General features: G+C 36.9%; 2 protein-coding genes and 1 long non-coding RNA gene across 6 annotated transcripts in view; all 3 read right to left on the minus strand.

Moving 5' to 3' along the window:
- Positions 1-1,151, minus strand: part of tanc2b (tetratricopeptide repeat, ankyrin repeat and coiled-coil containing 2b) — a 267,309-nt gene extending 266,158 nt beyond the window's left edge. For all 4 annotated transcript variants that reach the window (XM_087275633.1, XM_087275632.1, XM_087275631.1 and 1 more), the window contains exon 1: positions 871-1,151. The gene's annotated coding sequence lies outside the window, so the exon portion shown is untranslated. The remainder of the gene's footprint in view (positions 1-870) is intronic.
- Positions 1,152-11,483: 10,332 nt separating this feature from the next.
- On the minus strand, positions 11,484-14,616 carry LOC141376741 (uncharacterized). Its single transcript, XR_015503816.1, has 2 exons — positions 13,284-14,616; positions 11,484-12,299 (listed from the first exon to the last, which is right to left on the minus strand). It is a non-coding gene; the product is annotated as an uncharacterized LOC141376741 (long non-coding RNA).
- Positions 14,617-15,348: 732 nt separating this feature from the next.
- Positions 15,349-26,898, minus strand: cntd1 (cyclin N-terminal domain containing 1). The gene is made up of 8 exons (XM_087275778.1): positions 26,863-26,898; positions 26,628-26,767; positions 24,027-24,102; positions 23,783-23,951; positions 23,550-23,712; positions 21,818-21,962; positions 16,313-16,409; positions 15,349-16,186 (listed from the first exon to the last, which is right to left on the minus strand). Exons 2-8 carry the CDS (start codon positions 26,659-26,661, stop codon positions 16,085-16,087), a joined length of 786 nt encoding a protein of 261 aa, XP_087131904.1. The 5' UTR covers positions 26,662-26,767; positions 26,863-26,898; the 3' UTR covers positions 15,349-16,084.
- Between the last annotated feature and the right edge of the window lie 117 nt (positions 26,899-27,015).

Below are 27,015 nucleotides of genomic sequence, written 5' to 3' on the forward strand. Positions count from 1 at the left end.
CGGATTTGTGCATTTATGAGTCATGTTTTGAAAATAACAAATTGGACGTGTGCATTTATAAGTTGTGTTTTTAAGTTACGAATCGTATTTGTGCATTTACGAATTGTGCTTTAAACTTACAATTTAGATTTTGCAAATTGTGCTGAGTTGTGCTGTGTGCAACTGTGCATGTATGAATTTTATCTTGTAAAGGCAATATTTTTGAGACTGATCTTACTCCATACTTGTTGTCTTTATATCACTCCAATATGATTGTGGAAAGAGTTCTGACCAAACAGCTTACAAAAAATGATTTTCATCATAGGTGCCCTTTAAAATATCTTGTGTTCAACAGAAGAAAGAAACTCATGAAGGTTTGGAACTACTTAAGAGAGTAAAAATTTTATTTTTCGGATGAACTATCCCTTTAAACATTTTACTAAAACCCAGATTTTGGTTAATTGGGCTACATTTAACCAGTAACAACAACAACAACAACAAAAAACACATGAAATAAAAATTAGCTCACATTTTCCACGTGATCGTTTTACCAAAATATCAAGTAGCATACAGCTATTGCCAACTGAAAGTTTGTATTAAGTGTCTCTGAAAACATTGTATAAGAAATACCGAATAAACGTTATGTTGAGTTATTGTTGTACAACAACTGAAGAAACTGGTTACCATGGTAATTATGGTAAAAACAGACAAGCCATTGATAAATTTCTAACTAATGTCAGTAACATTAGCCTGTGTGAAATTAGCTGGATGACAGGTTTTATACTAGATTAACGTCATCGCTTATCTTCTGGCCTCGTTCTGGCTGTGGTTGACACACACACAGACGCACATTCAAACATAACACACACACACACACACACTCACACGTACCTCGCTTATCTTTTACTTTCCGTCCCTCCTTCCTCCGCTCGCGTGAAATGTTTCCTCCTCGTGATTTCTGTCATGACAGCCTCCAGCATCCACTAAACACTGAGCACAGTCCTCCTCCCGCAGACTCCCGCGCTGAGCATCGGCCGGTTTTTCTCGGTTTCTCCGTTTCTCCACAGATCAATATCGCCGGTGTTTATCTGTGAGCGCGCGCGCAGAATCACATGAACGCGACGCTCTGCTGCAGTGACGCGACGCGCAGACAGAAGCTCAGCTCAACCTCTGCCTGCACCGACTGTAATGTCATGTTTTATTCATATATCCATGGGAGGGACGCGAGAGAACCGCTCGTTATCATGCGGGAGGCGGCGCGAGGTCGGCGGACACCAAAGATCACTTTTGGCCTCGTGGCGCGGAGACTCCGGCTACTGATAAACTAACTTTAGTCAACTAAACTCACCGTCTGGCCAGTTTACCGTGTATTTATTATTGAGTTAAAGACGTTAGCAATGTTAAACGCTGCATCCATCAAGTAAAAAAATCAATTGGATATTAGTAAGTTTCATGTATTGATAAAAAGCCTCTTCTACTCATCAACAGTGAAAAATCATTGACTGGATTTACATTTTTAAAAGTAAGTGGTTGCAAACAATTCATATGGGCTGCATTTAAACAAACAAATTAATTTAGTAGGCTAATATTTAAATGTGTTTGCTTAAATACAGCCCATAGAAATTGTTTGCAGACACTTACCTTAAAAAAATCATTGGTAAATGCAATAAAGAAAATGCATATAGGTTAATGTAAATTTTTAATGCATGCAGTTGCAATCAAAATTATTAAACCCCCTTTGAATTGTTTTTTCTTTTTTAAATATTTCCCAATGATGTTTAACAAGGAAATTTCCACAGTATGTCTGATCATATTTTTTCTTCTGGAGAAAGTCTTATTTGTTTTATTTCGGCTAGAATTAAAGAGGTTTTTAATAAAAAAAAAAAAAGATTTAAGGTCAATATTATTAGCACCTTTAATCTATTTTTATTTTTTTTTTTTTTTTTTTTTTTGGGGGGGGGGGTCTACAGAACAAACAATCATTATACAATAAATTGCCTAAATAACTAACCTAAATTATCTAGTTAAGCCTTTAAAAGTCACTTTAAGCTATATAGAAGTGTCTTGAAAAATATCTAGTCAAATAATATGTGCTGTTATTATGACAAAGATAAAATAAATCAGTTATTAGAAATGAGATATTAAAACTAATATGATTAGAAATGTGTTGAAAAAAAATCGGGGAAAAAAATAACCAGGGGGGCAAATAATTCAATGGTTTTAATAATTCTGATTTCAACTGTATACAATAAAATGTAAAAAAATACAATTAAAAACGTTTTTTTTAGAATCTAAGCAATAACCATGTGCACTAGTAAAATAGGCATTGTAAATTTTGATTTCACACGGACTTTACTGAACAACTCAATAGACAAACAACTGAGCATCAGCTTTAGCGACTTCTGTCATTTAGAGGATAAACTCAGAGTGTGTGCTGAGCTCAGCGTCTCTGCAAACTCTGATCCTCTCACAGTCCAGCAGAAAAGACCATTAAACCACGTCAGCTGTCAGAAAATCCACTTGACTTGCTGAACATTATGAAATGCATTATTCATCCAGCCCATCTGTTCTTCCAGTTCCCCTTGTGGCCCAAATCATTACACCTCTCTCATTAAATACTAGTTTAATTTCCACACTTGTTGTCCAGGGATTCTAAATTAAATCCTCACACTGTTGGGAGCAAATGTGGTAATCAGCTAAATGTGGCTGACCATGCATCTATGAATGTTCACAACAGGCTACTGACTGCAGGAAAGAGGAACAGCTTGGTTTGGTATACTGGAATGCAATGCAAACCTATTAAAGGGGGGGCTATTATGGTGCTTTTAACAAGCTTTAAAATAAATCCCTGATGCCCCTATAGTGTGTAAGTGAAGGTTCAGCTCAAAATACCCCACAGATAATTGTTTATAACTCTTTGAAACTGCCCCTTTTAGGCTTTGATTCAAATTGAGCTATTTTGGTGACTGTCGCTTTAAGTTCTAGTGAGATTGTGCTCTATTCACAGGAAGGCAGAGCTACAAATGCATACGTGTCAGCATAATAGAGTGGAGGAACTATGACGTCACTTTGTAGGCTAATCGGCTGCTAGCATAAAACTGGTTCCATCGTGAAAATCCCTATAGGAAAATCCCTATAGGATTTTCCCATAGGGTTTTCGAAGATTGCGAATAATACGCTCTGTGTTCAAACACTGTTCATTACACTTACACGTTTTGTTCAGCCGGATAATTGTCACACGAAAATACAACATTGAGCACTTTTGGATCTTAAATGCAAACGCAAGAGTTAAAAAGCTAACATTAGGCAATAAACGGACTACAGCGCCCTCGGGGTGCTCGTCAGTGACGTCAGCCCCACCCTGCTACAGACGACTTATCAAGCTTATTTTTAGAAATAACGTCCATGACAAAGATTAATCTCTCTGTTTATTATATTGTAATCCACGCTATATATTATAAACTAATAAATACGCAAACACACATAGACCTTTGTGCCTTTTGGATCGTTTTTACACGGGAAATATGTCTATTTTGCTTTACGGTTGTTCTAAAAGTTAAAAAAATTTTGTATAAATGTGCCTATATATTATTATTATGAGACATATTAAAATAAGTGTATCGCTCGCATGCACAGCCCGCTTACCTTAAACAGACGACAGAAATTAGGCGTGAGGAGGAACAAGTCTATCAAATGCCTGCAAGTTTCATCATCATGGACACAGAGCAACATTCAATATTCCTTTTGTGTCACAAAGTACAGCGAAAAACAGCCCATACAGTCACATATGCTACTCGTTTTATGGAGGAGTGTAAATACTGCAGTTAAATGTGTTCAGATGAAGAAAAAAAGACGAGAAATCACTTGATTACGTTAAATTGACAGAACATGCATGTATTTTTACACATTTATTCACACGTTTGCATTACTGAGAGCAGGAAAGAAACAGGCTGCACTGAGCAGTATCTTCAAATTATCGTTTAATTAAAATAAATGATCAACAAATGAATCTGCCTCGACAGCCTTTACATGTGAAGGCATTATCTATACACAATCTGAATTCTCAATTAGAATAATACAACAAACTATAAAATACTATTCATGAAAATACCTAAATCACAGACAAATCCAAACGCCCAACACAAGCGAGCTGCGCTCCAGACCAGATCAGCTCGATGACGTATAATATCCCCGACGCCGCCTGTAGTCCCATTTAGCAACTTGATAGCAACCGTCTTTTTAAAGAAGCATAATCGATTTAAAAGTTGAAGAGTGTGATGTAATTGATGTGTTTTATGTCGTAGAACAAAACGTGAAAGTATATTGAGTTGGTGTTCGCCACGGACCTTATCTAAGCGATTTTACTGAAACCCCATTCAAAAAAGCCATTGACTTTGGGACGAGGGAACCGGAAGTGCTAAAATGCTAACTCGCTTCCGGGTTTTTGCATACAAATTGACGTCATAGTTCCTCCACTCTATAGCTGATTCAAAACAGGACTAACGTTTTCTGTATGAAAAAATGGAAAATTTAAAACTCCACATTTATAATCCTCTTAAGCCTAGTTCAAACTACAAGAATTTAAAGGGTCACGAAACACTAAAGCACATGTTTTGAGCTATTGACAGTCGTATATGTGTCCCACACTGCTAAAAACACTATGAGGACACATATATTTCACTAAAAAGTGAAAATTGTTTGTTTTTGCGTTATTTCAGGCAAATTCGTACTTCCTGTTTGAAACGACTTTTTGAAGCTGCGTCACGGTCATGAGATCTTAGCATGTATTCCAGCATGTAGACTGTACGTCTGTACCTGGGAGTACTGTATTACATCTTTGAGTGTGTTGCATTGATTCATGAGTATGGCTTGGTTCAAACCAATCAGCGCGCTCCATTATGTATGTGCTGCAACTTCATTATTATGCATGCTAGCTTCGAAGACTGTACCTGAAACAGTGTTCAGACGGCAGAGAAACAGCAAGTCGTGTTGCCAAAAGGAGTGGGAAAAGAATAAGAAATGTTTGGAGATACGGGTCATCAGTGTTGCTTTTATAGTGAATGTAGCTGATATATTTGGTGCATTTAGACAAAACTGGTTTGTTAATTAAATAATAAAACTGTCCATTAACATATCTATTTAAAGATCACCTAAAATCTTTAGAAATAGAAAGATAATACATTTAAATTCTAACAAATATATATATATATATATATATATATATATATATATATATATATATATATATATATATTTCCTTCGGCTTAGTCCCTTTATTCATCAAGAGTCACCACTGTGGATTGAACCGCGAACTTATCCAGCATATGTTTTGCACAGGTAACGCTTATACACAGTCATTCACACACATCCATTATGGCCAATTTAGTTTATTTACTTTTTAGTTAATTCACCTATAGCACATGTGTTTGGACTGTGGGGGAAACCAAAGCACCCGGAGGAAACCCACGCCAACACGGGGAGAACATGTAAACTCCACACAGAAATGCCAACTGACCCAGCCGGGACTCGAACCAGTGACCTTCTTGCTGTGAGATGACAGTGCTAACCATTGAGCCGCCGTTTTAATATTCTGGATGAAACTGTACAAAAGGATCCTGACAGGATCCTTCAAAGGCATCAAACGGTTACTGTAGTTCTGGCACGTCTCACACTCCTCATTACATAATGCTGCGCTTTGCAGAACTGTCTTTATGTTTACTTCTTTCCTCTCAGGCATGCAGAGAGTCTGTAAAGCAGACGTGGAAATGACTTTGACATCTGAAAAGCGGCATGAGTTGCTTTGATGTTAGAAATCACCTTTTCACGACTGTCAGCGGGAGGAAGCCACACAATCCCATTTATATTTATGAATCTATAAAAACACACAGTCCTCCGCTGGATCAAAAGTGTCTGTCGATTGACAAAATCAAAAGCAATTCTCCCCACCGATCAAACCATTTCAGTGTTAGTCTGGAGGTCTGGGCTGCACAGCTTTTTTCTACATTTATAATCCCAACATAGGCTCATTCTGAAAACCTAGCCCTATATACATGTCTGGGGATTGCGAATTATGTAGCCAGAAGTATGTATGGCTGCATTTCATCTTTAAAACAAACACTACGGGGCGGTATGACGCCGTTCCTTTTCACGCTTACCAGCTGACCGCTTAGCTCTGTTGACTGACAGACTAACTTGACCAACTGACTGATCCCCTCACCCACCGCCTTCCCTAAACCCAACTGTTAGTGTTTTGAAAAGCACCGTCTGACCAGCGCCCACCCTCTTGCCTAAACCCAACCAATAGTGAATTTCAAAAGCACCGACTGACCAGTGCCCACCCCCTTCCCTAAATCCAACCGATAGTGTTTTAAAAAACACAATCTGACCAGCGCCCATCACTTCCCTAAACCCAACCAATAGTGATTTCAAAAGCACGACTGACCAGCGCTTACCCACTTCTATAAACCCAACCAATAGTGTTTTCAAAAGCCCCACTTACCAGCGCCTAACCACTTCCCTAAACCCAACTGATAGTGTTTTCAAAAGCACTGATTGACCAGCGCCCACCCCCTTCCCTAAACCCAACTGATAGTGTTTTCAAAAGCACCGCCTAACCAGCGCCCACCCACTTCCCTAGACCAAACGGATAGTGTTTTCAAAAGCGCTGTCTGACCAGCACCCACCCACTTCCCTAAACCCAACCAATAGTGTTTTCAAAAGCCCCTCTGACCAGCCCCCACCCCCTTCTCTAAATCTAACCAATAGTGTTTTCAAAAGCACTGTCTGACCAGCGCCCACCCTCTTCCCTAAACCCATCCAATAGTGTTTTCAATAGCACCGATTGACTAGCGCCCACCCCCTTCCCTAAATCCAACCAATAGTGTTTTCAAAAGCACTGTCTGACCAGCGCCCACCCTCTTCCCTAAACCCATCCAATAGTGTTTTCAATAGCACCGATTGACTAGCGCCCACCCCCTTCCCTAAATCCAACCAATAGTGTTTTCAATAGCACCAATTGACCAGTGTACACCCACTTCCCTAAACACAACGCCAATTTTGTAATGGTATACAGTTCACCAGAAGCTTTTGACCCAGGATATTGACAAATTAAAAGTCCCTCTGCATATATAACCTTTAGGGTTAGGTTTTTTAGTACTCACTTTTCTTTGTCAACTACTCTTAAACCACAGATTAATGTGTCTGGAGGCACATGGGTATTTAATCAATGTTCTGACAGGGTTCTGACTAAGTTTTAGGGCTCCTCGAAGTCTGGGACTGGCTTTGCTCCTCATCAATCAGACCATTTCAGAGTTAGTCTGCTGGCCGGAGACAGTCACACAGAGACTTTTACCCTGCATATGAGGAGCTCAATTCCCATAAATCCCTCCACACAAGCAGTGTGTTTCTGCAGAGATCCACAAGGCAGGCCGCCGGAGGCCGATCCGCTTACTTGGCAAGTGAGGCGTGCAGAAGCGGCGTTCCCGAGTGACTGGGAACAGGCAGGGGTTGCCATGGTGACCTGATGAAGTGATGGAGCTTCGGCATGTGCTTCCACTCGTCATTCAGGATCACAGTGTGGACACATTCACACCGGCCAATGAGAAGCTGCAAACACTCTGACTGATTGGCCAATAATCTGGTGGAGGATGTGAGGGTGGACTCCATGCACACATACAGTAAATATACAGTATGGTTCTTTTTTTTAAACCAAAAAAAAAGTTGGTGGTCTTTTTGTGCCAAAGACAACATCTACAAAGCTTTATAAATAAATAAATGTATATAATATTATATAAGAGCAACACGGTGGCTTAGTGATTAGCACTGTCGTCTCACAGCAAGAAGGTCGCTGGTTCGAGACTCAGCTGGGTCAGTTGGCATTTCTGTGTGGAGTTTGCATGTTCTCCCCGTGCGGGTGTGGGTTTCCTCCGGGTGCTCCGGTTTACCGCATATGCGCTATAGGTGAACTGAATAAACTAAATTGTCTATAGTGTATGAGTGTGTGTGTTAATGTGAGAGTGTATGGATGTTTCCCAGTACTGAGTTGTGGATGAAAGGGCAGCTGATTAAGTTGGCAGTTCATTCCGCTGTGGCAACCCCTGATGAATAAAGGGACTAAGCCGAAGGACAATGAATGAATGAATGAATGAATAATTTTATACAATATTAATATATTATTTGTACAATTTATTGAAAGGATAACCCAATGAGATCCAACATCTTGTTTTAAATGGGGTCATATTAAAGACCAAAAAAAAAAATACATTATTTATCTTAAAATAAGCATTCTTTTAATTATATATAATTTTTTTTATTGATCCACGTGTTTATGTTTTGACTGAAATTAGCACAAATGGATCTGAATATTGTCAAAGTGAAAATGCGTTGAGGCGGCACAGTAGGTAGTGCTGTCGCCTCACATCAAGATGGTTGCTGGTTTGCTAGTTCAATCCTCGGCTCAGTTGGTGTTTCTGTGTGGAGTTTGCATGTATTCCCTGCGCTCGCATGGGTTTCCTCCGGGTGCTCCTGTTTCCCCCACAGTCCAAACACAAATGCAGTACGGGTGAATTGGGTAGGCTAAACTCTCCATAGTGTATGAGTGTGTGTGTGTGTGAATGAGTGTGTGTGGATGTTTCCCAGAGATAGGTTGCGGCTGGAAGGGCATCCGCTGCGTAAAAACGTGCTGGATAAATTGGCGGTTCATTCCGCTGTGGCAACCCCAGATTAATAAAGGGAATTAGCCGAAAAGAAAACGAATGAATGAATGAAAATGCGTTAATCTAGTTGTTTATATTTTACCGTAACTTTATTTTTTTTTTTTTCTAATGGCTTTGAATTAGACCTGCTTGTTTTGTTTCATCTAACATTTCTGAATGGATCGCAATCTAATCAAACTTGTTAACTTATTTCTTTTGGTCTGAAATAAAATACAGAATGGATCTGATTTAGAGGTGTTGTACGTGCCAGAACGTCTGTCTTTGTTTTGGTCACATTAACCCACCCAATGCCAGCTTAGCCAGTTATATTTCAGCACCCTGGGTTGCCTTGGTGGAAAACAGCTCATTTCATTCATTCAGTCAGAAAGGCTCTCAAAGTGTGCGGTCATGACCGAAACGTGACCTCTGGTGGACAGCAGCAGACTCAGGCTCTTTCTCAATACCATGTACGCAAAGAACGGACTTGCGTCCTTGGAAGTTTAGACTTGCTAAGTTCAGACTTGGAAGAACGAACTCCCGAGGACGCAAGGACACAAGTCGGGTACTTCTTCAAATGAAACGGCAGTGTACTTTATAACGTCACTTATGGATGGATTCATCAGTTTTACTGTACATTAACAACAAAATGATTTCATTATATAAAGCACGACCCTGTAATTAATATTATATTAATATAATAAATCTACATGTTTGATTTAAGAAAATGCACACATATATTCATTTAAATGTGAAGTAAAAGGAGTTATTATACACAGACACGATTATCAGATTTAATAAACTACAATGGTAATTATACAAGCATATACACAATAAGAAATAGAGACATACACGATAAGAAAAAAAAACACTAAAAGGTTTTACAGTGCAGTCTGTAACTGATCTGGCGTACTGTATTGTGGTGTGAAAACAGACAAATATTACCAAAAATATGGAGCCATGTTCATTCATTAATTTTCCTACAGAAAATCCCCAATTTTTCAAGGGTCGCCACAGCGGAATGAACCACCAACTATTCCAGTATATGTTTCATATCAATATTCTGAACACTGGCATACCTTGAACACAATTGCATGCCGCTGGAGGGATCCTACATGAAGGATAGGGATATTTGTGGCATCTGCCAGCGTTCAGCATCTCCCACATCAAACCCTCTGATCCTCCTGCCAGACTGAAAAACATCCATCCAGCAGGACTGCCTGAAGCGCTGGATCTACACCAGGACACAGACAGCTCTAAGGAAAAGGCTTTTTTCTACGCAATTATGACAAATGATCTGATAGTAAAACCACTTTAGTGATGATAAACACAGGAGAGTTGCAGTGATATTTAAAGGTCCCATGAAATGAATATACGTTTTTTTAGATGTTAGCATCAGTATGTTAGCCTTAATGATATCTACACTCACCAGCCACTTTATTAGGTACACCAGGTTGGACCCCCTTTTGCCTTCAGAACTGCCTTAATCCTTCGTAGCATGGATTCAGCAAGGTACTGGAAATATTCCTCAGAGCTTCTGCTCCATATTGACATGATAGCATCACGCAGTTCCTGCAGATTTGTTGGCTGCACATCCATGATGTGAATCTCCCGTTCCACAACATCCCAAAGGTGCTCTATTGGATTGAGATCTGGTGATTTTGGAGGCCATTTGAGTACAGTGAACTCATTGTCATGTTCAGGAAACCAGTCTGAGATGATTTATGCTTTATGACATGGTGCGTTATCCTGCTGGAAGTAGCCATCAGAAGATGGGTACACTGGTTATAAAGGGACAGACATGGTCAGCAGCAATACTCAGGTAGGCTGTGGTGTTGACACAATGCTAAATTGGTACTAATTGGCCTGAATTGGGCCAAGAAAATATCCCACACACCATTACACCACCACTAACAGCCTCAACCAGGATGGATCCATGCTTTCATGTTGTTTATGCGAAATTTAATCTAGTCCTTTAAAATCGGTGGGTCATCAGAGCGCACGCAGAATTCCGCAGATTTTCCACAGATTTTCCGCAGAATTCCGCAGATTTTCCACAGATTTTCCGCAGATTTCTGCAGATTTTTAGCCCATCATTAATTGTAAATGTGTAAATGTGAATTTATTCAGCTTTTGTTCAGTAATTTATTACTTTTTATTTCATATATTAAGGTTTTAGTTATGATACTCCGCTGGATACTACCAAAATAATTCAGCAGAAATCTGCAGATTTTTACCAAAATTCTCCGCAGAAATAGCAAAAAAACGTCCGCAGATTCCGTCTGGCCCTGGTCATCAGAAAATACATATTTTAACCTAAAGACTTGCCATCTTCCCTGATTTGACTGATATGTTGCACAAAAATCATGAGGCGTCTAAATTGAACCAATTTTTCAAAGGTTTTAGTCCAATTAAAGCAATAACTTTTCAAATGTCATGTAAAAGCTTAAGAAAAACTCATACCAGTCTATTTAAATTATATCTGAAGGCGTAGTTCAGCCAAAAATGTGAGTTCTGTCATTTACTCACCCTCATGTCATCCCAGGCCAATAAGACTGGGCAGGTGAGCAACTGACCCAGGCTTTACAACACATTTCAAGATGGCTTGAACTGTCTCATTTAACTTTAAATGTCAAGAAAACAGTTTCTATGAATTTTTCTATACGAAATAGGCCTGTACGGGATACATTTGAGGTGCTGATAAAAAATAAAGTAATTAAGTGAATGAGTTTAAGTATCTTGGCATAACTCTAGACATTAATTTAAAATTTGATAGTCATGTTAAAAATTTAAGTAAGAAAGTTAAGCCAAGTCTAAACTGTTTTCGTTTTATTAGAAGGTTTTTAACACATCACACTGCAAAATTATACATGCACACAATGATATTCTCTCATTGGACGTATTGCATTACATCTTGGTCACAAGCCTCTTTAACTACATTAAAGCCTATTGACTCAATCTATAAAAAAGCAGTTAAAATTATGGACTTAAAGCCTATGCGATGGCATCCTTGTGATGTTTTATGTAAACATAACCTTTTTAGTTTTGATAGTTTTATTCAGTTATCTTAAATTGGTTTTTAAATGTTAAAATAATCATGTTCCAATCCTGTTTTCTAAGCTAATCAATCGGCATCAAACCTCCCACAGAGTTACACGGGCAACTGCTAACGGTGACTGTCTAGTGCCAAAGTGTAAGACCTCGTTCGGTCTATCTGTCTTCTCTGTAAAGGGAGCCAAACTGTGGAATGAGTTACCGGTTAGCTTAAAATCAGAAAGTAATTTGAATATTTTTAGTAGTGCTCTTAAAAAGTGGCTAAAAACAAAACAGCAGTGTTAAATAGTCTACTGTTAGTTGGTAGGATCATGTCGCCTTTTCTTTTGCCTGCAGTAATTTTATGTAAAGAATTGTGATGTTATGTATGCTTTAATATATTTCTATTTTGTCAATTTTAAGCCTCCTGTGGACAGGTGTTGAGAATTAGCAAGTTTGCTAAAACACTTAAACAAATGCATTTGGTTGTCCAGTGTAATTGTGATGTCCATGTCAAATAAATAAATAAATAAAAATAAAATATTTGAAATGCAGATCTTTTAAAATGAAAACCGTGGAGTTCTAAAGTCTCTGTAACTATATTAATTAGGGGTTTCACGATTTTGATTTTTAATCGAAATCGATCGAAATTTATGCTCAATTTCGATTATCGAATCAAAAAATAGAATCGTCGATGCTGCCACGCCCCCATGTCACGTCAGCTTGGCTTGCCAAGCGGGAAAAAAACCGGCTTGTTGAAGTGCTTGTTAAACTGCAGACGCAGGAGACTCGTCGACAGAACTTAAACCCTCTCCTCTTTCAATGAAGTCGCCGGTGTGGAAGCATTTTGGATTTCCAGTGAGTTATGTTGGCAACGTTCGTGTTGTCGACAAAAAAAACACAGTTTTGCAAGCTCTGCTGTGTACGTATTACGTACGGTTCGTCCGATAGACAACACCGGCATCGCGATCCTCCGCCCGCCCCTGTTGCAAATCCGCTTGCGAAAAGTTCACACTCAGGCCCTGTTTACACTGTCTTTGTTTTTAAATGGCATTTTAGAACGACAACGATTTGACATCTACAGTGGCGTGTAGCATTTCTGAGCAGCCCTCCTTCCTCTCTACCTCTGAAAATGCACATCACGTGACCACACAGACACAGACGCACACACAGCCATATGAGCTCGAGACAGCAGGTCCAGGCAGTCAGAGGACTGCTTCAATCTTTCACTCACTTGTACTTAGTCATTTTAGCGAACACCTCAGACACTGTTGGCTGGTTCCTGTTGGTTGTGCGTCTTTTTTACCGACGCCATTATAACGACACAGATCACTGCCTATTCACGAGTCCCGCAGAAAAAGTGATTGACAGGTGGTAATTATGTGTGTATCTTGCCTTTATTCATTTACTGTATGATTTGTTTATGGGTGAAACAAAGACCATGCAGGTCAGGTAGTTTAAACGTTAGGCTACAAATAATAAATTGGTCATTAATTAATTATTCATAATCAAAAATCGAATCGAATCGTGCCTTTAGAATCGAAAATGTAATCGAATCGAGGATTTGGAAGATCGTGACACCCTTAAAATTAATGTGAGCAAAAGATGAAAAAACTTGCTTGAGATATCTGATTAAAGTTTATATTTAATAAAAATTATCCTTAAAGTTTACATCGACACATACAGATTCCGTATTTTGTGATTCACAAGTGTTTTCAAGGGAGTTGAAAATTCAACTCTGCAGTTTAACAATGTGACTTTTTTTTTGACATAGTAGTAGTTTGAAACAAGATATTCTAAGAATAAATAATGTAAAATAACAGAAAATGTACTTGCAGTTTATTACCAGGGTTTGTACTGTAATATACAACACCAACCCATACAATATATCTAATAAAAATGTCAATAAAAGTCTCTTTTACAAACTTATAAGAATCAAAAGCTTTCGGAGGACAGATCAAGCTCCCATAATGCAATTCAAAAGCATAATTAAGTGGGGAAATAAAAACATGAATCACAAAATACAGTGTAACGATGTATTTAAAACATTTAAATATAGTTTAAATTGGGGACTTCACCCTGTTGTTGCAGGATTTCTCCAATCATTTATTCGGCCTAAACTCCACCTCTGCAAGCTCGCACCCATACCTCAACATCCAATCAACAACTGATGCATAGAATCAACTCAATATTTTTCTAGCTTGCTAGCTATAGTTGAAAATGTAAACATATTAATGAATTTATTGTGTTATCGATTAAGATTTTCACACTATTAGCACCGTCTGATACACGCCAACTAATTTTAACAAGGAATCTCAGGAATCTCATCACACACTCATCAATTCCTTTTACAGATTGTTGCGTAGTATTATGCAAATGGAAATTAATCTTTATTGTAAACAATTCATCCAGTCATGACAGACTAACAATTTACACAACAACTAACAATTCTCTAAGAGAAGTAGTTATTTTCATTCTGAGTACACTGCAAAAAAAAGCGAGATTTTGTCTTGTTTCTAATCCAAAATACTTAAATTCTTAAATCAGCCAAGCTTAAATCTAGACAAGTAAAAAATATAGCTTTGTTTTCAGAAAATAAAGTCAAAATTAAGTGAGTTTTTCCTTAAAAAAAAAAATAAATAAATAAATAAATAATCTGCCAGTGGGGTAAGTAAAATAATTACCATCCAATAACTGATAATTTAGCTTGTTTTAAGGACAAACCTGAAGTAAATGCTTCTTATTTTTTTTTTTACATATATTTTTATTTGGGCTAAAATAAAATGGTTTAGATATTTATTTATTTATTTTCAGATTTTTGTAGATACACTGTAAAAAAAAAAGTTGACTCAACTCAAAATTGTAAGTCAACTTGCTGCAGAGCTATTTAGAGCTGACTCATCTTTCAACTCAAGTAAAGCACTTGACTCAATTTAAGTTGAGTAAACTCAAAAATGCCCTGAAGCTGGTTGCCTTAAAATTTTAAATTGAGTCAACTTTTTGTTTTACAGTGTATTTTTATTTGGACTAAAATAAAATAATTTAGATATCAAATTTGTTATGATATTTTTTAGATAACCTGTAAAAAAAAAAGGTTGACTTAACTCAATATTGTAAGGCAACTTGCTGCAGAGCGTTTTTGAGCTGAATTATCTTTCAATTATTTTTTTAATTATTAGATTTTCTTAGGTATTCCTATTTGGACTAAAATAAAACGATTTATTTATTTGTTTATTCATTTATTTGATTTATTTTAGGTATTTTTATTTGGGCTAAAATAAAACAATTTAGATTTTTTTTTAATTAGATCTTTTTTAGGTATTTTTATTTAGACTAAAATAAAACGATTCAGATATTTATTTATTGATTGATTTATTTATTTGTTAGATTTATTTTAGGTATTTTTATTTAGACTAAAATAAAACAATTTTGATATTTATTTATTTATTTATTTACTTATTAGATTTTAGGTATTTTTATTCTGACTAAAATAAAACAATTTGATATTTTTTTATTTTTTTATTTACTTATTAGATTTATATTAGGTATTTTTATTTGGACTAAAATAAAACGATTAAGATATTTATTTATTTATTAGATTTATTTTAGGTATTTTTATTTGGACTAAAATAAAACGATTAAGATATTTATTTACTTATTAGATTTATATTAGGTATTTTTATTTGGACTAAAATAAAACGATTAAGATATTTATTTATTTATTTATTAGATTTATTTTAGGTATTTTTATTTGGACTAAAATAAAATGATTAAGATATTTATTTGTTTGTTTTAGATATATTTTAAGATATTTTTATTTGGACTAAAAACCAGGCAAAACTTCAAGTAAGAAAAGCATTTTTTGCAGCTTAGATTACTTACTTAGATATTTCGGTCATGTTTTTAGTCCAAATATCTACAAACTCTTAATTAAATCAAGAAGCATTTTCTAGACAAGCAAATATTGCCTTGTTTAAAGAAATAATAATGCGTGAAGTGAGTTTTTTCTTAAAACAAGCAAATTAATCTGCCAATGGGCTAAAGCAAAATGATCATAATGAAAGCACGATCATGTTGCTTACCCCACTGACAGATTATTTAGCTTGTTTTAAGGAAAAACTCACTTAATTTTGGCATTTTATTTCTTAAAACAAAACATTATTCCTTTTGCTTGTGCAGAAAACGCTTCTTGATTGAAGAATTTTTTTAATATCTTGACTAGAAACAAAACATTTAAGTAAAGCATTTTTATAGTTCAGTCCTCTAACAACTCTAATCTATTCACCTATTATTTTATATTATTATTCCCCTATTATTATTATTTTATTCCCATATTCTAGACAACCGATTGTTTCAGACTATTTTAACACACTAAAAAATCATCACTTGGATGTGTTGTCGGTGATGTGCATCAGTGTGACATGCGCAAAGTCCATGATGCTCTGGGCTGAAATGCCTGTGATTTCTGTCAGCTCCTCCACCACCTGCAGCACACACATCAACCAAACAACTACAATCCTGCGAGACTCTCAATATTGAGGCGGGTAATAAATATTTAAATACGCTTCGCAGCTGAATCATGATCTAGATTCGGTGGGAGTTTTCGGTACCTTTTCACACGTTGAGATATGATGAATAAAGGCGGCCACAGCGATGACTCCAACTCCCAAAAGCATGAAGTCCTCTGTCACCGACACAAACTTGGCTCTGTCAACAAACACAAGACATACTTCAAATTCCCCAAGCTACAGCAGCGAGTACATAAAACCCTAGCGATGTTTGCCTCAGAATGATTTACGACCTTGTTCGAGGTGAAGCATGTAAATTAAGGATGAACAATATTTCGTTTCAGCATCGATATCACAATGTGTGCATCTGTAATAAACAGCACTGAGCACTATACTAGCTTTGCTGACCTAAGACTTGTGCACAATATATAATCAAGCAGTCTACTTATTAAAAACAAACAGAAAATATAGGAAATATGTATAAAAATAACAACTAGAAAAGTAAAGTTTGTAGACAAACTTTATAGTGGCTTGAGAAAGCCTTGTCTGAAAGTTTAAAGTAGTTTAAATGTTTAAATCATTGAAGTCGTTTTTAAGACATTTGAAACAGTCGGCACAGATAGATACTGTAACTACATATGTGTTAGCATGTTTCTAGTATGGATTCGCATGTTTCTTGTTAGGGTGTTGCTAGGGTGTTCTTAGTGTAATTAAGATGTTGCCAGGTGATTGCTTGATTGTTCTAGGTGGTTGCTAAGGTGTTCTTGTTGGTTGCTAGGCAGTTCATAGGGTGTTCTAGGTGGTTGCTAAGGTGTTGCTAGGATGTTCTCATAGATTTATACACTAGATATCGCATAGGGACCCTGAGCATGCGTCAATAGCGCCGCCACATTGGTACAGTGCTCCCAGGACAAATGTCATTCAACCGCACTAGTCAAGACAGTGTTATTACGTGAAGATGCTGGACTTTAGTGCTGTCTACGGGTGTAGTAACGAGCAAACAAAGAAAACAAAGCACAAAGGCAGAACATTTCATAGGTAATATTAAGTTTTTTCTGTTTTTGTATGTTCTGAACTTTTGTGCTAATCAGGTAACGTTATTGATGATGACAGTCACTTACTGCATTCACCATAAGGCAAAGAAGCTCTAACTCGCACTAAACACTCGGCTTATGCTAGTTTTGTTGAATAAAATCAGCAAACAATGCAAAAGAAATATGAAAACGAGATGCTGCGCTGCCAGAAACTTGTATTATTGTCGGCTAACGTTAGTGAAAGAGTCGTTCGGGGGATTCATTCACAAGCGAATCGCTCCTTCCGTCAGTATGAGAAGTGAAAGCAGGAGAGGAGCTGTGTTTCAGGACATGATTAGATCAAATTTAACAGGGAGGGTGAATAGTACATTTCTGTACACACAAACACAAACTTTTTGTCAGGAATGCCCGTGCGATCACTGATCCATCAATGTTGAAAAGTGATGTAAAATTATAATTTTCGTATTTAGAAAAAAAAAATTACATACTAACATCCAGGAAAACTCCCGATCATAGATATGTGTGTATATGTGTATATCTCTGGCTTTGGATGACCACAGTCTTCCACTGTACCTTGGTCCCGCATTCATTTCAAAGGAGCGCTACCCTGTACCAAGATGGCGGCGCTATTGACGCATTCCATCCAATAGACAACAATAGGCCAGGCGTTATCTAATGTATATATCTATGGGATGTTCTAAGTGGTTGCTAAGGTGTTGGTAGGGTGTTCTAGGTAGCTACTAAGGTGTTGCTAGGTTGTTGCTAAGGTGTTCTAAACGGTTGCTAGGTTGTTGCTAAGGTGTTCTAGGTCATTTTAAAGGCAAAGAGCTTAGAATGACCAAGGGCCGACACTCAATATAACGTTCTATTGCGACAGCAGCGCCCAGCGTCAGCCCGAGATTCTGCCATTTTGGAGTGAAAGCGGTCGGCTGTCCATTTGATCTTATTGCTGTCGCGATGGCAAGCGGCTGCTTTGTTTTTTATTCATTGATTTAAAAAGCGCATTGAAGCTGAGATACAACCTGAAAGACGACAATACAACACTTACTATCACAATCATCAACACTTTTAATAGTTTATTTTACAGACTTATAACATGCTGCTGTTCTATTGGAGTTTTCATTCCAAAATGGCTGTTTCCCGAATTGCACTAGAGTGCCGCCTCTTGGTGATTCTAAGGCTGTTTTCTCAATACCAAGTACGCAAAGTTCGGACTTGCGTCCTTGGAAGTTCAGACTTGCCAAGTTCAGACTTGGAAGAACGAACTCCCGAGGACGCGGAGACACAAGTCGGGTACTTCTTCAAATGGAACGGCAGTGTACTTTATAACGTCACTTACCTCACCATGGATTCATCAGTTTCACTGTACATTAACAATAAAATGATTTAATAAATATTACATTAATATTATAAATCTAAATTTTTGATTTAAGAAAATGTACACATATATTCATATAAATGTGAATTAAAATGAGTTATTATACACATTTCTTTGATTATCAGATTTATTAAACTACAATGGTAATTATACACAAAATAAGAAATAAAGACATACACGATTAGAAATAAAGATTACGTCAAGCAATTTGGTAAACAAAGACAAACAGCGTACAACACGGTAACATAATTAAAGACAATTATAAAAGGTAACAAAATAACACTGCCAAAATAGTACACCTGAGAACAAATAATAGATTTATAAGACCAAAAACTGTCCGTTAGATATTCACAAGATGTATTAAATATCATGTTTTAACTACAATGGAGAGATGAGATCCAGCGGTACGACCGAGATGGCCTGGCCGAATTAAAGCTGCTCTGGCGGGGGAGCTGATGACGGAGCTCCCGCTGGCAGGCTGGGAGTCGGAGTCCGCATAAGCTGAGCCGAATCGTTAAAGAAGCGCTATTTTTGTGAGTAAACTGCCGATTCCAGTTAAAAACAACTACATTCTCGCCTGAAAAACACTTAAAACTTTATTTTGTGACACAGTAAAGGAGTATTTGCAAAACCGTGCGGGTTTCCTCCTCCGCCATTAGCTTTCGCTGGTTACACTGCAATGCATTCTGGGATACCTGAGCTCCGAATGTTCGCACAAGTCACCTCTCGATGCATCCTTGGCTAAAGGCCAGAGGAAGTACACATCCGGGAATTTCATGTGTACTTGGAAAGATGTGAACTTTGAATTGAAACAGTACTTTGGCGACGGTTGATGACGTTTCACGAGGCCACAAGAACGCAAGTACAGACAAGAACGCATATTGAGAAACGGCCTAAGTTCTTTGGTTAAGGTGATGCTAGGTGGTTGCTAAGGTATTATTAGGTGGTAACTAAGGCGTTGCTAAGTGGTTGCTAAGGTGTTGCTATGCGGTTGCTAGGGTGTTCAGAGTCTAAGCTGAGGGAAGTCTAAGGTTCTTTCCTAAGACTGCTGCCCCCGTGACACAGCCCCAGAAAAGTGGCAGAAAATGAATGAATGAATGATAAACTTTTACTCTATTATAATTAAACTAGGCACTGATTATAATATACATCCTGCGATATGACTATTCCGGATGCACACATTGCAATATGGATGCTGAAACGATATAATGTGCAAACCTGTGTGGAAGCCAGCATTTTTTGACAGTGAACGACATTAAGAGCATCAGTTTGATTCACTTATGAGAGTCAGCGTGTTTCATCGCTCTGGGGAAGATTAAGAGACGGTTACGAATATTATGAAGAATTGAACTAATTTGCAAAACAAGAACAAACACAGCTGCTGCCATGAAAACTTGAAAAGGCAGCTGAAAGCTCTATTAATGCAAATGAATCGACTGAAATTAATCCTTCATGCGGGTTCACAGAGAGCATAAAAGGAAATATGCAAGATTAAAATAAACACTGAATATTAACCGTCAATATTTATACAACAGGGAGGTTTCAAAGGCAGTCCACAACAGCAAAATTACAAATTAAAAGTTCATCTGAAAATGAGCATTTACTAGCATTTACTGACCTTTAATTGATTTAAAACCTGCATGAGCTTCTGTTCAGCACAAAAGAAGATATTTTGAAGAATGTTCAGGAGCACGAAATATGAATCACGTGACCCAAATCATCAAACGTAATGACAAACGAGAGGTATTTTTCTTTAAAGAAAATTTCCTTTTGACATAAAAGAACATAGATATATAGATTATAAAAAGTCTAGCAATTGTTATAATTGTTTAATACAGTGGTTCTGGGGGTCGTAGGACAATGGAGGCGGTTCGCCTGGTGATTTCAAAAATCTATTTATTTTTATTAAACCATAAGAATGTCCATATTTCATCCATAACTTACTGAAGAGAAAAAAATATATAGTTTTTAGTTACTATATACTATATTTACAATAGTAGCTTGTTACTAGTTCTATTGTATTGTGACCCCTGGGGTGATTACATTAGATTAAAGACTAGGCAATAGCGCCAGATGTAGCAGATTGATTTTATAATACCAGGTTAAACTTTCTGGCCCATTTACAGCACTGACATACAATTAAAAAATTAAACGAAGAATAGACTTGGGTCTATGGTGTGTGTGTGTGTGTGCCATTGCATGCAAGGTTTCTGTATTTATGACCACCTCAGAAGATATTGGGGGTCGCGAGTCACTGGCATTGTCATTTTGGGGGTCGCGGGCTGAAAAGTTTGGGAACCCCCGGTTTAATAGGTAATGTTTAATCGTTAAAATGTTGCTGGCAGGGCTGCACGATACTGGAAAAATCGGACATTGCAATATTTTGTTTTGTTCTGATATATATTGTGATATGAAAATAATTTCACCTGATGATTTGAATAGATCTGTTTAAGAAAGATTTCATTCATTTAGATCGACTGAGATGATCACGTAATTTTCTGTGCAGTGCATCTGCATAAATTATAATAAATTACCAGCAAAAATAAATAAATAAATAAACAGTGCTTTAATAACACATTTCTAATAACTGATTTAGTTTATCTTAGACTAGATAGTTTTCAAGACACTTCTATACAGCTTAAAGTGACATTTAAAGGCCTAACTAGGTTAATTAAGTTAACAAGGCAGGTTAGGGTAATTAGCCAAGTCTTTTGTATAACGATGGTTTGTTCTGTAGACTATCGAAAAAATATATAACTTACAGGGGCTAATAATATTGACCTTAAAATGTTTTTTAAAGATGTTTTTTTTTTCCAGAAGAAAAAATATTATCAGACATACTGTGAAAATTTCCTTGCTCTCATTTGGGAAATATAAAAAAAATTTAAATAAAATTCAAAGGGGGCCTAATAATTCTGACTTTCACTGTATGTATGTGTATATATATATATATATATATATATATATATATATATATATATATATATATATATATATATACTGTCTTTATCTTTGAATCTTCAATAAATAATCTAATCCTGTGATGTGACTATTACAGATACACACACTGCAATTGTTCAGCCCTACTTGCTGGTATAAATTTGCCCGATTTTGCCACTGTCCGAATTAATGCACACAACCTACTGATGAATGACCTCAGGAGCTTTTGGAAGAAGCTTTGAGAAAACTCTGTACCTTTGCTCATGGGAAGGACTGGGACATCCAATGGCAGCAATGAGCAATGAGTTGTAGATTGTCTCCCTCTGTAGGTAAATAAACTGCAGCACAGGCACACACTGGTCATGTAGTTGTGCAACAGGGACAGATGCGTCATTGTGGCCTGTGTGAAAACACAAACAATGAATGTTGGGTAATTTACCGAAAATAATTTAATTATTACTGATTACTAATCACATCGTTAAAGTTGTATTTTAAATAAGTACTACGTCTAAAGGGCACCTATTATGCCCCTTTTACAAAATGTAAAATAATTGTGATGTTCCTAGCGTGCGTGCGTGCAATTAACTTGTAAGTCATGGCCTAATGGTGCGTGCGTGCGTGCGTGCGTGCGTGCGTGCGTGCGTGCGTGCGTGCGTGCGTGCGTGCGTGCGTGCGTGCGTGCGTGCGTGCGTGCGTGCGTGCGTGCGTGCGTGCGTGCGTGCGTGCGTGCGTGCGTGCGTGCGTGCGTGCGTGCGTGCGTGCGTGCAATTAACTTGTAAGTCATGGCCTAATGGTTAGACAGTTAAACTTGGGATCAAAAGGTCGCAGGTTCGAGTACTGGCACTAGCGGGGATTTTTGGTTGGAGGAGTAGACCGTCAGACCGACGTCAATGTCCAACCAAATATCAACGTCTAATGATGTTACAGCTTGACGTTGTCTGGACGTTACTACTGTGACTTCTATCAGATGTTGGATTTTGGTTGCCATACCTGACGAACAAATGTCAGTATTTGACGTCAATATGACATTGGTTTAAGATGTTGGCTCGACGTTGGATTTTGGTCACTTTCCAACACCTACATTCAATAAAATATCAACATCATTTAATGTCGTTACTGGACATCAAAATAACGTCCTTAGACACTGGCTAGATATAGAATTTTGGTCACCTGACGTCACAACCTAAATGTAACCTAATATTAACGTCTTATGACATTGTGTGCCGGCAAATATAAATATAATAAACAATCTACATACACAAATATAACAATTAAAAAAACATACAAATGAAATAAACCGTGTTTTTTGGTTTTCCGAGGAGTCTTTCGGTATTCGGTATACTGCGTAGTCTTCATTGTATAAATAATTAAATAAAATTAATCGTTATTAAAATTACAAAGGCTACTATTTCTGTACAGTCACATGCCTCAGAAACACATGGAGATGATTAAGTATAATCCAGACTCGGCATTGCATATCTTGCGATTTGACTATTGCGAATGAACATTACGATATCCATGCTGAAACAATATATCATGCAGCCCTATTCCAGACCATTTGTTCATTCATTCATTCATTGTCTTGTCGGCTTAGTCCCGTTATTATTCCAGGGTCGCCACACATTCGCCAACTTATCCAGCAAGTTTTTATGCAGAGAATGCCCTTCCAGCCGCAACCCATCTCCGGGAAACATCAACACACACATCCACACACACACTCATACACTACGGACAATTTAGCCTACCCAATTCACCTGTACCACATGTCTTTGGACTGTGGGGGAAACCAGAGCACCCAGAGGAAACCCACGCGAACGCAAGGAGAATGTGCAAACTCCACACAGAAACGCCAACTGAGCCGAGGCTCGAACCAGCGACCCAGCGACCTTCTTGCTGTGAGGCGACAGCACTACCTACTGCGCCATTGCTTCGCCCCAGACCATTCGTATTTAAGGTTATAGATGCAGCCCAAATAAAAACAGCTTACCCAGCACTTCCAAAAGGGTCTCCACGTACGTAACAGGATTGGGGACGTTCAGATTAAAGTTGAGCGTTTTTAAAATGAAAATCTCAGAGTCCAAGAGCTGCTTTTTAGAGGAAGGGTAACTGAGCGCCTGCAGAAATCGCATCGCAATGTCATTGTTGACGACCTATAGACAAATACAGATTAGAGAGTCAATAGCAGCGTAATGTAGAATTTTGGATATCAGATAAACATACATTGGTGTACAGATCCAGTTTGCTGGCGATCTGAATGCTTGAAATGATGAACAGGAAGAACTTGTGCTTGAGCGTTTGGAAGATGAGATCTGCACAGTTTCTGGTGTCCTCAGTGTCAGATGAATAATTGCGGCTGCGGATCAGATCTTCAATATGTTTGGCTGTAAACCTACAGTATGACAATAAGATGGTGTTTTAAATGGCTGTACAGTAAACACTTTTCATTTAAGAATCTTAAAATTACCTCTCCAGTATTTCGATGGCCTGATATGCGACCACAGGGCTCAATCCCAGCTCCTCACAAAGAAGAAACACACATTCTGTGGGGGAAAAAAAACAGACAACGGTGATAAAACACACAAACAATATCAACATTATAAAATCTGGAAAGATTCGGACAAAGAAGTAGTACAATACTAGTTTTATCACTTTATTTTTAGGATACATTCTTTCAATTTTCAGAACTTTCCCTTATGAAAATGAACCATGAATTCATTAAAGTAAATGTGAAGTCATCATGGTTTTGTGTTGTACTGATTTCACCACAGTTTTACCATAACTGCAATGAGTAGACTTTGACTAGTGTAGCACAATCATGCTTAATTAATGGAAGCCCAGCCAAAACCAGCTATGTCCAGCTTAAACCAGGCTGGTCAAGCTGGTTTTAGCTGGATTTAGCTGGTCATTTTCCAGCCTGACCAGCTAAAACCAGGCTGGAAATGGCTGGAAACTAGCCTGGAAGTGGCCAAAACCCCTCTAAAACCAGCCTGGTCGACCAGCTAAAACCAGCCAACCAGCCTAGGCTGGTTTAAGCTGGATTTTTTAGCAGGGTAGGGCTTGACATAGTATACAACCATAAATTTACTATAGTAAATGTGAAGTAATCGAGATTTTGTGGTGTATTGATTGCCACTGATATAACCACAGTCTTACCATAAAGGCAATGAGTACTGTGATTAGTGTAAAGAACCATGTTTTACTAGGGGTTACCATGGTATACAACAACAATAATTTGTTTGGATTTTTTTTTTGCAGTAAAACCGTGATTAATTTACATACAGTAAGGGCCTAAGTCTAATTTGTTGTAGGTTTGAATGCAAATCTACTTCTTTTTAAAACAAGATCACAACACTAAATTTTGATTACTAATAAACAATAACTTTATTGAATTAGTGGAGAATGCACCAAACGTATTGTCTATTTTAATGCACTGCAAAAAATGCTTTTCTTACTTAGATTTTTTGTCTTGTTTCTAGTCCAAATATCCACAAATGTTTAAATCCTGAAGCATTTTCTAGACAAGCAAAACATATTGTCTTGTTTTAAGAAATAATATGCCAAAATGAAGCGAGTTTTTCTTCAAATCAAGCAAAATAATCTGCCAATGGGGTGAGCAAAATAATCTTGTTTTTCGATTTGTGATAAGATTATTTTGCTTACCCCATTGGCAGATTATTTTGCTTGATTTGAAGAAAAACTCACTTCATTTTGGCATATTATTTCTTAAAACAAGACAATATGTTTTGCTTGTCTAGAAAATGCTTCAGGATTTAAACATTTGTAGATATTTGGACTAGAAACAAGACAAAAAATCTAAGTAGAAAAGCATTTTTTGCAGTGTGTATTACGTTTAAATGAAGACAAAAACACATTTATATTCCACATTCAGTTATTTATGGTGTTTGTTAGTTATGTTTTGTAATTATGTTATATATATATATATATATATATATATATATATATATATATATATATATATATATATATATATATATATATATATATGGGCAATTCCATGCAAATGTCAACCATTGCCATAAAAAATAATTTAGTTTTCACCAAAATAGACAAACCGTTTCTACATTTTTTGTGTTAGCAAGTATTTTACAGTACTGTAAAAATACTCGTAAATGTATCTGTCAGTATTTCAAACTATTATATTTAATTTGCCAAAATCACACAAGTGGCTATTTCACAGCTGTCACATCCATAAGGGAAATGTGTCACATCCATAACGACACTTTTTCTTCATAAATGCAAAAATGTCAAATAAAATAAAATCAATCATTATAATTCTAAAGTGAGCCGATTCATACCTGTTTGATGAGCATTGTTTCTTTTGAGTTGTGCAGTTTAACTGTCAGAATTTCTAAATAATCTGTTGTCCATTGTAAATTCGCAAACTTTTTTTGTCACATCCATAACGCATGTTTATTTTCCTAATTTAAAATATAAAACATGTTTACATATTGATATTTTTCTGCTACCAGAACTCTGTGGTGAGCTATTTTGGAAAATATAAACAGAAGTTTCGTTACAATGTCAACATATACTTTCTGTGTGAAATTATGTTTTGAGTTTTTACTGCAAATGTCACATCCATAACGCTGGAATTGCTCATATATATATATATATATATATATATATATATATATATATATATATATATATATATATATATATATATATATATATATATATATATATGGGGTTTTTTTCATGATCTTATGGGACCTCTTGAAATGAGATGGGGTTATCCTAATTGAATTGTGTCATTGCCTTTTTATGGCAAACCTTTCAGGAAGTATGTGTTTATCGTTTTTGTACGTTTGGATATCTAGCACATGAATCAATAACAGATTATATATCAATCAGTTATGGGGAAATTTCTGTATGTAAAGCGAGTCTTGGCCTTACAAACTTACCACAAAACTTAACTACAGATCGACACGTTAGTGTCATTTGACACTATAATTACCATAGTATAGTAACAAGTACTGTATTTTACAGGAGATTCTGAAAATATCACATCATTATCTATAATTTGAGGCAAACAAACACTCACCTACTATTCTCCTTTCTTTCAGACAGCCACACATATTTGACACCTTCTCCAAATTGGATTTGTTTTTGTTGTTGAGGTTGGACAGAATGTCGGTTAAAATGTCTAAAGACACCTCTCCAAAGCTGAGGTTTCTCTGGTCTCTAGTGGGGAATGAAAACATGGTATTTTTTGCCATTTCTTTCGAAAGATTAATCGATTGTCACTCAAAAGTAATCGCTTGAAACCGCTTTCCGACCTGCAGGGGGCGCCTTTAACGCAGAAGCAGCCCGATTCTTCCGTTATCACCAAGAGAGGTTTAAATACTGTCAAAATATTTTACTTTGCAGCATGTCACTTTAATACTTAATAACTTGGCAATATAAATAATATATTTTAGAAAAGGTTAAAT

The sequence above is a fragment of the Danio rerio genome, chromosome 12 (assembly GCF_052040795.2).
Source record: "Danio rerio strain M-AB ecotype USA chromosome 12, GRCz13ab, whole genome shotgun sequence".
Classification (NCBI taxonomy): Eukaryota; Metazoa; Chordata; class Actinopteri; order Cypriniformes; family Danionidae; genus Danio; species Danio rerio.

Coding starts and splice junctions, on each gene's coding strand:
- cntd1 (XM_087275778.1), bottom strand. CDS start 26,661: ATGTGTGGCTGTCTGAAAGAAAGGAGAATAGTAG. Junction 23,952..24,026: donor GCCATCGAAATACTGGAGAG/GTAATTTTAAGA, acceptor GTCATACTGTAG/GTTTACAGCCAAACATATTG. Junction 21,963..23,549: donor GACCCTTTTGGAAGTGCTGG/GTAAGCTGTTTT, acceptor GTTTTCACACAG/GCCACAATGACGCATCTGTC.